The sequence below is a fragment of the Bombina bombina genome, chromosome 10 (genome assembly GCF_027579735.1).
Source record: "Bombina bombina isolate aBomBom1 chromosome 10, aBomBom1.pri, whole genome shotgun sequence".
In the NCBI taxonomy this organism is placed as follows: Eukaryota; Metazoa; Chordata; class Amphibia; order Anura; family Bombinatoridae; genus Bombina; species Bombina bombina.
Window position 1 is genome coordinate 27,211,566 of NC_069508.1, and position 14,236 is coordinate 27,225,801.

The 14,236-nt window shown below is 37.9% G+C and overlaps 1 protein-coding gene across 1 annotated transcript in view; it reads left to right on the forward strand.

Annotated features, from left to right (window-relative positions):
- Positions 1-3,500: 3,500 nt before the first annotated feature.
- LOC128641104 (calcium-activated chloride channel regulator 1-like) overlaps positions 3,501-14,236 on the forward strand; it is a 58,684-nt gene continuing 47,948 nt past the window's right edge. The window contains exons 1-2 of the mRNA XM_053693680.1: positions 3,501-3,753; positions 9,638-9,788. Of these exons, the coding sequence (XP_053549655.1) occupies positions 3,604-3,753; positions 9,638-9,788 (301 nt within the window). The 5' untranslated portion in view covers positions 3,501-3,603. The remainder of the gene's footprint in view (positions 3,754-9,637; positions 9,789-14,236) is intronic.

Here is a 14,236-nt window from a genome sequence, read left to right on the forward strand (position 1 = left end):
ATGCCAGTGTGCAGCGTATGGGAAAAAAAGATACAATGGCCCTACTGAGTTTTATATCTTTACTATTATTATTCCATGAGTTTCCTTTCGCTACAACATCTCTGGTGAAACTTCATGATGGAGGATATGAGAATATAGTAATTGCAATTAATCCACATGCAAGTGAGGATGCTCGGATTATTGAGAACATTCAGGTAAGCCCAAAAAGAAAATTATATTTTATGTATGTGTCTATTCATAGTGGTGTAAGTAAATGTTACTATTAAATGATTTAAAGGGACATAAAACCCACTTTTTTCTTTCATGATAGAGCATACAATTTTAAACAACTTTCTAATTTTCTTTTATCAAAATTGCTTCCATTTCGTGATGCCCTTTATTGACAAATTAGCAATGCACTACTTTGACTACTAGGTGAGCCAATGAAAAGATGCATATATGTGCAGCCACCAATCACCACCTACCTAGGTAGGCAAAGGATACCAAGATAAAAAAAACAAATGAGCTAATATAAGTAAATTTGAAAGATGTTTATAATTGCATGCTCTATCTAAGTGTTTCTCAACCAAAGTCCTCAAGAACCCATAACAGGCCAGATTTTCATGATATCTGATTAACCCCTATACCACCACATATCCACCACAAGTATTATCCTAATGACCCCTATACCGCCACATACCCACTGCAAGTACCTATCCTTTTAACCCCTATGCCACCACATATCCACCACAAGTACCCTACACTATTAACCCTAAACCGCAAAAAAAAAAACCTGCAAACTAACCCAAGCCTACTCTTCCAGGAGCCCGGCAAGTACGGCAAGGTTTTGCCAACCCTCCGGTAGTCGGCGTATTATATTGGGGAACTTTACTATTTAGTATAGTTTATTATAGTGAGGTATTTTCTGACAGTAGGCAGTATGTGGTAGTTAGCTGGGGAGTTCCAGGGGAGTGTAGGATAGACATTACGTAAGTGTAGGTGGTATTTGGGACTTAGCTGGGCGTTCCAGGTGTGTGTAGGTTAGGCGTGACGTAAGGTGTAGGTGGACAGGGGGAGTTTGCTGGGTGGTGCCGGGGGCGTGTAGATTAGCTCTGACGTAGTTGTAGGCGGTCAGTGGGAGGTAGAGAGTCGGAGCAGGGGAGTGTAGGTTAGGCGTGACGTAGGTGTAGGTGGACAGGGGGAGTTTGCTGGGTGGTGCCGAGGGCGTGTAGATTAGCTCTGACGTAGTTGTAGGCGGTCAGTGGGAGGTAGCGAGGTGGAGCAGGGGGAGTGTAGGTTAGGTGTGACGTAGGTGGACAGGGGGAGTTTGCTGGGTGGTGCCGGGGGCGTGTAGATTAGCTCTGACGTAGTTGTAGGCGGTCAGTGGGAGGTAGAGAGTCGGAGCAGGGGAGTGTAGGTTAGGCGTGACGTAGGTGTAGGTGGACAGGGGGAGTTTGCTGGGTGGTGCCGAGGGCGTGTAGATTAGCTCTGACGTAGTTGTAGGCGGTCAGTGGGAGGTAGCGAGGTGGAGCAGGGGGAGTGTAGGTTAGGTGTGACGTAGGTGTAGGTGGACAGGGGGAGTTTGCTGGGTGGTGCCGAGGGCGTGTAGATTAGCTCTGACGTAGTTGTAGGCGGTCAGTGGGAGGTAGCGAGTCGGAGCTGGGGGAATGTAGGTTAGATGTGACATAGTTATAGGCGTTCAGGGGAAGTTAGCGGGGCATGCTAGTGGATAACATTCTTGCAAAACTGCTGCCATATATAGGCCAGATCCTAAGCATACATCCCTGATTTAAACAAAAGAGAAAGAGGAAAAATTGATAATAAAAGTAAATTAGAAAATTGTTTAAAATCACATGCGCTATCTGAAACATGAAAAAAAATGGGTTTCATATCCCTTTAATGGGACATAAAAACCCTTTCAATAAATAAATAAAAGCATATAAACAAACAGTAGGCTTGGGGATTCCCTTAGTTACGAATGTGAATTTGTAGCAAAAACGCAGATATTCATTTCATTCTCATAAAACAAATATCCCCTAGTGCGCTGGAGAAGATCCTTTAGCGCAGGCCTAAATAGCGAAGAATTTGTCCAAAAACTATTTTTTGTGTGCACAAGTCTAATAAGCAGTGTTCTTTAAAGGAGATTACAGTTTTCTTTGTGAAAACATTGTCCAACATTCTGTAGATTGCGAAACCAATATCTAGCTTAGGCAATGTGCATCATTTAGTGAATTCCAAATTAAACTTTTATGATTCAGATAGGACATGTAATTTTAAACAACTTTCTAATTTACTTTTATCATCAAATTTGCTTACTGTTCTCTTGGTATTTTTAGTTGAAAGCTAAACCTAGGTAGGCTCATATGCTAATTTCTAAGCCCTTGAAGGCTGCCTCTTATCTGAATGCTTTTGAAAGTTGTCACAGCTAGAGGGCGTTAGTTCATGTGTTGCATATAAATAACATTGTGCTCACGCACATGGAGTTATTTAAGGTGTCAAGTTTGTGTTCAAATCAGCCAATATGATCTAAGCAGCTCTCATCCTATTGGCTGATTTGAATTTTTCAGCCAATAGTATATAAGGGGTACCTTACATTCAAGCTTCAGTGTGCGGTGGAGATCGTATGAAGAGGAGGCTCCGTGCTGGATGTTGACGTCACCGCCGGTCCTGGTCAGGGGATGTGGGTGGGTGGCGGTTTAGGGGTTAATATGTTTAATAAAGTATTTACAATGCAGGGGATGGCGGTTTAGGGGTTAATAGGTTTATTATAGTAGTAGCGATGCAGAGGATGGCGGTTTAGGGGTTAATAGGTTTATTTAGTGTTGGTGATGTGGGGGTAGACGGTTTAGGGGTTAATAGGTTTATTTAGTGTTGGCGATGTGGGGGTAGACGGTATAGGGGTTAATTGGTTTATTTAGTGTTGGCAATGAGGGTTGGCGGCGGATCAGGGATAGGCAAGGTGTCCGTACACGGACACTGATGTACGTGACTGGCCCTTGCAGTGTCTGCCACCCATTTTGCGGAGGGGAGGAAGGAGTAGGACAGATGAATGTTGGTCCTCACTCCTCTTTGACCCATGCGGCACCATGCTTAGTTGCGGGAAAGTGAGGGAAGAAGCAAGCTTCCTGCAGTCAACTATGAGTCATGACCCATCCCAATTCCTTGATCTGTGCGGCAGCGTGATGCTGGTGTCTGTGTGTAGAAGACCGCTGCCTTCTCTGACCAACCTTACGTAACCAAGTAAGTAACCAACCATGATGATCATGCAATTAACATCAAGGTGGTTGGGTTTGGTCAGGAGTTGCAGACCCTCAAAATCCCACAGTCAAAAGTCATTTTTTGAGTGCGGAATGGAGAGTTGCATAAAGGCTATAATGCTAGCGGTATAGCTGTACCACCGCGACTTGTAATAGGGGAGACCTGCATATCCCGCGCGCAATGTCCAATTTTTCAGCGGTATAGCCGTACCGCAAAACTTGTAATCTTGGTTAATGTTTTTTGTTTGTTGCAGCTAAGAAAAGGACATTTCAAAAAGTATAACAGTTATGGATTTACAATAATATATTTTTAGCGATCAAGTATTAATATTTTAATTGTTCTAATTTGCTTTTTCTGTATTCCTCTATGCTGAAGAATATGTTAAATGAAGCTACAATTTATTTATTTTATGCATCGAAGAAAAGGCTCTTTATAAAGGATGCCAAAATCCTAATTCCAAAAACATGGTCATCAAGCAAAAACTATGCAAGGCCAAAAACTGAAACCTATAACAAGGTAAGAAATATGTGTGTATTTCGTGTTATATGGAATCTATCTTTATTTGTATTGTGCCGTATTTATGTTCATAATGGCTAATGTATAAATACATTTCAAGATGTTCAAGCAAAAAACAATATATGAACATCTTTTCTCTGAAGATCGTATATTGTGGAATAAAGCAGTACACCGATTTATTATTTTTTTCTATTGTATTTGTAATGGTTTCAAATGTTAAACACTCCATACTCTGCAGATTAATCCCCTAGCAGAATTTAAAGGGCCATGAAACCCAACATTTTTCTTTCATGCTTAATTCTTTAGATACCCTTTGTTGAACAAATAGCAATGCACATGGGTCAGCCAATCACACGAGGCATCTATGTGTAGCCACCAATCAGCAGCTACTGAGTCTATTTAGATACATTTTTCAAACAAGGATATCAAGAGAATGAAGCAAATTATATAATAGAAGTAAATTGGAAAGTTGATTAAAATGACATGCTCTGTCTAAATCATGAAAGAAAAATATTTGGGTTTCGTAAATGGTCACAAGCAACATTATAAAAGTATTCTGAGCAGACTAACTTGTTGGTCCTTATCCTTAATACCAGGTCTCCTTTGCTGCATCAATCACAATATTGTATGCACATTTTAACCATTCTATAGACTCTATATCACTCACTCACAAAAACATTTTAAACCCATAAGCAATAAGCACTGGCTACTAAATAATATAGGAGCTAGTGTTATTCCTATATTTTGGGATTTCTGTTCCCCCACATCTTACAGTTGCTGCATTAATCCTTTCCCTGATGCTTAAACCCAACTGTAACCTCACATTGCTATTAAACTATTCTCTGTCCATTATCCAGTAATCTGCCCAATGCCCCTCAGCACAAGTTAACCCTTTCATAACCCTACATGACCATTTGGAACTCCTAGTGCATTTAACTAGGTTCCCTCACCAACTGAAGTTACATATTGATACCCACCTAAAATCAATGAACCTCTTCACTTCTCCACCGCATTAGTTCAACCCCCAAATCAAAATAAGCTCCTGCTCTCCAAATTTTTATTATTTGAAAATACAATTGTGAGATGTTTTTATTTACTGCCAATCACTACAGAGAACCTACACTGGTGAATGTAAGGAAGGGGTTAAATGCTGTGCTTTCATTGGGTTAATGTGAATGAGGAGGGAGATTCTTGAGGTAATGGGTTAGAAAAGGAGTTGTGGTTATGATTTATTGCAGTATGGGAGTCTCAGATTAATGGAGTTAATGTGGTGGCACCTGATATTATATCACATAGGTGGGTATCAGTATTATATTTAGTGTCCCCTGCAAACAATTGGGTTGCTTTGATTTTTTGATTTTCGGCAGATAAGATTTCAGAACATCAACCAATATTGTCAGTGGTTTATTTTAGTGATTACAATCCTAAAATCTGTCTGCTGTTAAAACCTCAGAAACTCATAATTTTTACCTCCCAAAAACAGCACAAAATAATTATCTACGTTCTTAATCTCCTAATTTCATAATCCCCAGTGGCGTCACTAGGGGGGGGCGGGGGGGGGGCGGGCCGCACCCGGGTGACACCCTCCAGGGGGTGACACCAAAAAAAAAAAAAAAAATTTTTTTTTTTTTTTTTTTTTTTTACATTTTATTGAAATTCAAAGAAATACAATGTTGAGATGCATAGAGTTGTAGACACACAATTGTTTGCCCCTAGTTTTCCCGGCTGCTTTTGCTTGTTTGTACTTTGCTTCTCCCCTGCCCAATTTCGCTATGAATGTTGTGGGCATGCCGTGGGGCTTGCAAAGTTGCGCTGCTAGCCTAAACCTGCCTGCCTATCTGTGCTCACTGCTCAGTGACATGTGGAGCAGTGGAGTCACTCACTGCTGTGCTGTCTCTCTAAACGGGAATTGGCAAATCATGAGGGGATGCCTGGCACCTGACCGCATGACTGTTTTACCCTGTCTTTAAAGTGAAGGAGCCACGTATGATGCCCACCAGACCATTACGGTTACGGTACACTAAGTGCACACTGAACAGGTAGGAGGGCGGGCGGGGGTCTGGGGGTGGGCAGAGTGCAGAGGTGATTGGCCATAAGAAGCGGTAGGCACGCGGCCCGGGGCTGTGCACTGACAGGCTTAGAACAGAGTCAGAGAGCAGAATTTTCATAGTTTGCACCTAAACCTTTTCTTTAGTGATTTATTTTTAGAGTGCTCTGTTTATTTTTCATTTGATGCTCTGCTGAGCCAGGGAGCAGCTCTAGGCATGAGCTTCATAATTAATGCAGTGCAGTTTACATATTTTGTAAGTGTGTGTCTGAGTTTTTGTGTGTGTGTGTCTGAGTGTGTTTCCGAGTGTTTGTGTGTGCATCTGAGTATGTTTTTAAGTGTGTCTGAGTGTTTGTATGTGTGTGTGCCTGTGTTTTTGTGTGTGTCTGCTTTCCGGGGGGGGGGGGGGGGGGCGACACCATAACTTACCGCACCGGGTGACACCAACCCTAGTGACGCCACTGATAATCCCCAAAAAAGAAATATACAATCAAGAACAAACAAAATGATAGTTGGGGGAGGGGGGAGGTTAGCAAAGGGCATGTATGTTGATTGGTCCCTGCAAGTAATTTTGAATTATGAAGTGCAGGCTAATCTGATATTCTGCACAGAGTCCAGGGCCGTGCCAATAGGGGAATATGGGATTTAGTGTAGAAGGTCAGATTAGCGCGGCCCCCATCTGCTCTAAAGGAGAAGGTCTTTTAGCGCAGGCTCTGGAATTTGCCACGCTAATCCTTCTATTAGTGTGACACTAGACCAGTCTTAATCAGTGGGACTCCCCTGCGACCAAATTTACAAGAGAGCCCCCCCATAATAAACGTTACTTTCTTTTTTGTAATTGTAATATTATTTATTTTAAGTTTTTATTTGTTGAATTTACATTTGAGACACGGTTCACATATAGCTCTTTTAATTTGCATTTTGTTACTCCTGTGTTATATGCAAATTACAGATCAAGAGAACAAACGCAATGCAGTGTCTTCACGATTTCAACCTCATCGCATTCTTCCACCTACTTCCTGCCTTTTGCTTTATTCTACCAATATATATGGATATATGAAAAGTGTCATTATCAGCTCTTAAAAAATCTTCTATGTTTTGCCAAAGTCAGCTGCTGCTTGTGGTTTCTATAGGATATAGTAGCGGACTTACTCAACAAAGGGCCCTAGTGCAAACATTTTTGTTGCCCCCCCCCCAAAGTAACTAAGTAATAAGCAATAGTAATAATATACATGACTAATAAAAGGCTCCCCAGCATTTGGATTGTACACATTCTGCACACACACCTATGTATAGACTGGATGCCCCCCAAGCACTTTTGCCCTGGTGCCGCTGCACTGATGGATAGTGCAAAGTGTCACTTCTCCTGTGCCCCCCCCCCCTTATATGTTCTAGCGCCCCCCTGGGAGACCCGCCTCACACATTGAAAGTAAATGCGACCGCTCGGGGAAGTGCAACTAAAAACCTTGCGAAAAGGGTTAGGACTAAAAAAAAAGTTGCAGTAAAATCAACATAAATACAACAGTTACACTCATATATACACTATCTGACAAAAAGTATTCATATAAATATTATAAAATATTGACTGGAAAGGGATAAAATATATATATATATGCATTACAGTATACAGTATATATACATACATATACATGTCTAAATATGTATATAATAAATATATATATATATATATATATATGTATTACAGTATACAGTATATATACATACATATAAACACACATATTCACATGTAGCAATAACCAGCTACTTTCACATTTGCCCATTTGCGTGCACACAATAAATTAGCACTCCACTTGTAATCTAGCCCATAAACTTTTAAAAATTTTCTGTGAGAGTTTTTTACTTTTACATAACTATCTAGTGACCTGGTCCTATAACCATTTAAATTTATCATCAGAATATTAATTGTCTTTTTTTACTAATATCACCAACAAGGCACAATGTCAGACAACACAGCCTGCAGTCCCTGCCAATATCATTCAGTGAATCAGATGTTTTTAATTATGTTGTTATTGTCTCCTTTGAAGAGCGCATTTGACCCTTAACCAAGATTACAAAATGTTCTGATTCAATTTGAACATCATATAGACAGGCAGACTTATGTCTTTATTGTTTTGGGCTTTTATCTATACCTTCAAAGGAACAAAGTGGTATAAAAAAAATAAAACACTGTATTCTATTAGTTTTCTAATACACTGTTTTATTTTGTTTTCACTATCTGTTTAAAGTGAAAAGTAAATCCTAGCGTTTTTGAAACGTTAGGATTGACTATTGAAACAAATAAAGGGCACTTTCATTCATGAAGTATAAGATACCTCATGTAGAAAGCTCCTTTATTTGATTCAATCGATCGCCGTTTTTAGCTGCTTCGGCAGTCCACGGCTAAAAAAATGTTTGGCTAAGAGGTGACGTTTTCACCTCTTAGCCAATAGCCGTGCGGTAAATCCGGCTTGGCGCCCATGGGAGCTGGATTTACCGCACGGCTATTGGCTAAGAGGTGAAAACGTCACCTCTTAGCCAAAAATTTTTTTAGCCGTGCTCTGCTGTAGGAGCTAAGAGCGACGATCGATTGAATCAAATAAAGGAGCTTTCTACATGAGGTATCTTATACCCTTTATTTGTTTCAATAGTAAATCCTAGCGTTTGTAAAACGCTAGGATTTACATTCACTTTAAGCTAAATTATTTTCCTTTGTTATATGTATTAAAATGTATTTATGTTTTTGCTTGTGAGGTGGGTGTTTTGTTTAGCAATGAGCAATCAGTCCTTAAGACTCAGTTGTACAGGGACATACACTTCGTGTTAGCTTCAAAATCAAAATAATTATTTTTCAAACAAAAAATATTTTGGCATTTTTAAATAGTGCTCTTTTAGATTCATGATAGACAGTTTTTAAATATTTCTGTCCCTTTGATTAAATAGCTGTTTTAAAAGGACAGACATGAACATTAAAAGTTTCATGTTTCAGAAAGAGCACGGCTTCTCAACCCAGGGTAACCGCGGAGTAGACACATCAAGTCCATGAAAGAGACAAGAACAGTGCTGTGAAAAAGCACGAGCTGTCTGCAAAAGGGCAGTGTCCTCACGGTTAAAAGATGAAAACGCTGACTTAGATATTAATGTGTTTTCTTTTGCAATTAAATGTCTGCATTTTAATCCAGCGTTCTATACAATAAAGTATAGAATGGTGACGACTGTAATGATAGAAACATTAAAATAAAACACATCGAGCAGTAAACTGTAATTATAAAATTAGATACTATACAGTCCCTCATCCAGAAATACCGGTCACCTCGGAGACTCCAAATACTGTTTACATAAGGTGATGTTTTTATTTTATATGATCTTGTGTATGTCCAGCATGTCTTAGCAATTAAATTGGCTGTTTTTGGATTCTCTTTCTTTCATTTTGTGGATATTAATACAGTAGAAATTACTTCCAGGAGATTTATACCTATAGGGTATCTAAACGCCTGAGAAACACTGAGATAGGGGGAATGCCATTTTAAGATTTTTTTTCAATTTACTTCTATTAATACATTTTACTTTGTTCTTTTGTATCCTTTGTTAAAAAGCATACTTAGGTAGGCTCATGTGCAGCAATGCACTACAGGAAACTAGGTGGTGATTGGTGGCCATGCAAATATGTCTCTTGTCATTGACTCACAAGTTGTTTTCAGTTAACTCCTAATAATGCTCCATGGGGGTTCTTTATATTGTTTGTGTTTGTGGGGATGTTTGTATTAGGTAAAAGAAGGACAATATAGTTAAAATAAGACTGACATTATACATATTTATTTACATCTTTGATTTTATTAGGCAGATGTTATCATTGCTGATTATTACTTGAACTACGGAGACAACCCTTATACTTTGCAATATGGTGGCTGTGGAAAACAAGGGAAATACATTCACCTGACACCTAATTTCATGGTGCTGGATAATTTATCTTCAGTATATGGAACTCGAGGTAAAGAAAAACATTGTTCTTCATTTGTAGAATTTTTCTATTGTACAAATCAGCTACATTTAAACATTACATATAATTACTTGTCTACACTATGAACTCAATAAATTCTCCCATGGGAATTATCCAGTTTCTATAAAATGATTGAGATATAGGGGTAGATTCCAATCTTTCCGGTCTTGTTTAACACCAGTTTTATGACTTCAGCTACATCAGTCACAATCACCATCTTAAAGGGACACTTAACCCAATTTTTTTCTTTCGTGATTCAGATAGAGCATGACATTTTAAGCAACTTTCTAATTTACTCCTATTATCAAATTTTATTTATTCTTTTGGTATCTTTATTTGAAATGCAAGAATGTTAGTGCAGATGCCGGACCATTGTTGGTGAACAACCTGGGTTGTTCTTGCTGATTGGTGGATAAATTCATCCACTAATAAAAAAAGTGCTGTCCAGAGGTCTGAACCAAAAAAACTTAGATGTCTTCTTTTTCAAATAAAGATAGCAAGAGAACAAAGAAAAATTGATAATAGAAGTAAATTAGAATGTTGCTTAAAATTGCTGTTCTATCTGAATCACAAAATAATTTTTTTGGGTTCAGTGTCCCTTTAATCATTACACCATTTCTGTATCGGAAAAAGAGCATATTGGATCTGAGCACATATTGAAAAATTCACCCATAGGATTTGTGGATAACATTGACACCGGTGATCAGAATTCATCCAACCTCAAGTTATTGATTAAATATTGGCCGCAAAATGGACACATCGAGTTAATCAGCCAAAGGAACTTGATAAATGCTCAAAACCCCAAAATTGACCATTAACAGATATGGTCCAACAATCTGCACATGCTCAGACCAGAAAAACAAGATGGTGCAGCCAATGCCAACAACAGTGACAGCCCTTTTGTATGATAATAGATTTTTGCCAAATAATAAATTATACTGAATGCATCATCGTTATCAATATGTAAATGTAAAACATGACTAATGTATCTATAATACATTGACAGTTGATAAATCAATACAGATAGTAATGCATACCTTTAAGTAAATTATAATAAAAATATTTTAATAAAAAAATATAAATGACACTATATCCAGTTAATGTTAACTCCATTAACCCACTCCATTAACTCTATTAACCCACTATAAAAGAAAGCACTCTGTTTCTGATTGACTGTAAAGGTGAAAGGGAAGTGATTTAAAGTGAATGTAAATTTTAAGCTATTTAATCATCACTACCAATTCACAATCAACTATTCATTGAAACCGCAATGTTATTTTTAATAAAAATTCTTTGTCTCATATTTTAATTTATATTCTAACTTAGCTCCGTTTTGCTCTTTAACTCCTCCCATCCTGGACTTCCTGTATTCAGACTGCACTGCATATAGAGCGGTCCCGCCCGCCTTATTACGTACTTCTGAAGCACGTTCACGACCAGAACTCTATTTGCGCATGCCTTTTAAAACAATGGATAATATGCGCATGTGTTCCTTTATCCATTGGGAATCATTATAGGCAAAGAAAATGTCATTGCGCCTGCGTGTTTTCGCTGTATCTGTTTGCTGAGGCAAATTAATGAGTAAATGCTTAGCGCATGCGCTAGTCGTGGATGCACATTGCTTGGCAATCCGGATTCAGAATGGAAACCCATGCGCAGTGACATCGCGTGACGTGGAAAAAAAGGGGCTGAACCCTCCGGGGGAATAGATTATTAGTTTACGGAACTGTCAATCACATTAGAAATGCGGGGCAAGATGGCGGACAGAGGAAGCAAGTAAGAAAAATTTAGTTAAATACCTTTGTATTCGGATTTGTGCTGCAATTATAAAAAAACGATGACTTAAACTAGCCTTTATTTTGGGAGATAAACAACATGAGGATGAGTGGAAACCGTGAGTTTACATTCACTTTAAGTTAAAAAGAGCAAGAATCGGCCATTTAAGGTTTGCATGGTTGGTTTTGTTTGGTGTATCAATTGCTGCGTTTGTTAAATTGACTATTTTAGGTAGTTTAGGGTGCTTTGTGGGAAGATCTAATGACATTTTAGTGTAAAAAATTATTTATTTATTTTTTATGCTGTTTTTAAAGGAATTTGAACCCCCCCAAATTTTCTTTTGTGACAGAGCATACCACTTTAAAAAAGTTTCCAATTTACTTCTATTATAACATGTGCTTCGTTCCCATGCTATTCTGCATTGAAGAGATACCTAGTTTGACTTTTTGAGCACTACATGGCAGGAAATCGTGCTGCCATATAGTGCTCCAAAAATGGGCTGGTTCCTAAGCAAACGTCCCTGCTTTTTAACAAAAGATGCCAAGAGAACAAAGAAAAAATGATACTAGAAGTAAATTAGAAAGTTGTTTAATATCACATGCTCTATCTGAATCATCAAATAAAAGTTTGGGTTTCATATCCCTTTAATATGAACGCAATATTAAACACAATATATTCACCGTAATCTAAGTTGAATATAAATCAGGTCCTTTTATGAGCCAAATGATATTGTGACCGCGCTGGGCATTCATTTTGATCAAACTATAACATCATGTGAAGAGAATTGATGTTTTAGTTTAAATTATAAACAAGGATGAATGAATAGGTGAAAGAGTCATAAGGCTAGATTTGTAAAGGGCTGTTTGTATAGACAAAAAACGCGTTGTATTCTAATAATGTTTTTAAATTAACGCTCCTATAAGCCTTTCTTTGGTCCTGGCTTTATGCTTTCTGAATGGGGGATTCCACACAGACATAGGGATATACGGACATAGGGATAACTGATTGAAAATTATATATATATATTTTCTTTCCTGGATTCTCCTTTGTCCTTTTTGTTATTATTTTTTTCTTTCTGAATTTTCTGCTATTTTATTTAAAGCTTTTTTAAAATATATATATATATATATATATATATGGCCCTTAAAAGATTTTTCTTATTACTTAATTATATCCCTGATATTAAGGGTTAAAAAAATTCTTGGTTGATGTCCTAAATGATTACCAGATGTTAATCTTATTGTAATTATCTATGAGTAAGCGCTTTTAGTGTGAAACTCGTCAGCTATAAGGACCCCTGTTATGTGTATTTGTTTTTTGAAACATATTTAATAAGAGACTGTTTTTATGACACTCATAGAGAGCAATGCTTTTGGGATATCTGGACAGCTCTCATGAGTCATCATTTACATTATTCCCAATTGCAGGTTGGGTTTATGTACCTAGAACCCCCAAGGAAGCATACAACTCAGACTTTCGGGTTCCAACTATCAAACATAGGGGTGAATCTGTGATGATTTGGGTGGCCATATCTTGGTATTCGGCTGGCCCCTTCTTTACCCTAAATGGTTGAGTTACTGCCAGCAAGTACATGTACATTCTAGGGGATTAGATTCATCCTATGGTCCAAATGTTGTTTCCAAACAATGATACAATTTTTAAAGGTGATTATGTGTCCATACATACAGCCAAACAGAGCTCAGGCTTGGGTTGAGGAGCACCAAGATGAGCTTCATCATCTGCCCTGGCCAGCTCCTTTACCTGACTTGAATATCATTAAACCACTGTGGTCAGTTTTAGAGAGCATACTGAGAAGCAGATTTCATCTTCCAACATCTCTGAAGTAATTGGCAGATGTTATGATGGATGAATGGTACAACACTCTATCGGAGACTATTCAAAAGTTGTATGAAACTATTGCAAGAAAGTTGGAAGATGTATTAAAGGCAAATGGGGGTCCATTTTATAATTAAAGATATATTGTCTATTTCCCAGGTGTTAACATTATTTGTTCCAACGCCTCTAGGTCCTTTGTTCTTGAGTGAAGACAAGCAATAGAACTTCTATAAGATGTGTATGTTTTAGAAATATGACGTATTATGGCCTAGAATAAAAGTGAAGTTCAAAAATATTAGCGCTATTGTGTGTTAACATCACTTGAGTACATTAAATAGTGCTTCTATTTTTGTGCTCATAAGATCAAAGTTATTTTTTTATTGCTGATGGTCCATAAGTAGCTGGGTTTTTCATGTTAATAATAGTTTTAGTTAACGTCTCAAAAAGTGCTACATTTTACAGGGGGAATTTGGATCGCTCTTGAGCACAACACTTAACTTACCACTTCTATTAAAGTATAGGGCATGCGAAAATGTTTTGGCCACATTAAGATTCTTTGGTTAAAATGTTTAACCATCCACTTGTAATACCAATTTGTGCTTTATTCATACTGCAAAATAACTCGATTATGCTCCACTTGTAATCTAGCCTTTATAAGTATATCTGTATACCCATTTCCCTCACAGATACGCTCCAATAGTTATGTAAAGCAATCACATACCTCAATAATAAGACATCATCTGTCGCAAAATTAGGTACCCACCACTCCAAAGGGCATATGCTAAAACTTAGTTTACAACTGATTTGCTAAAATTATCATTTCATGT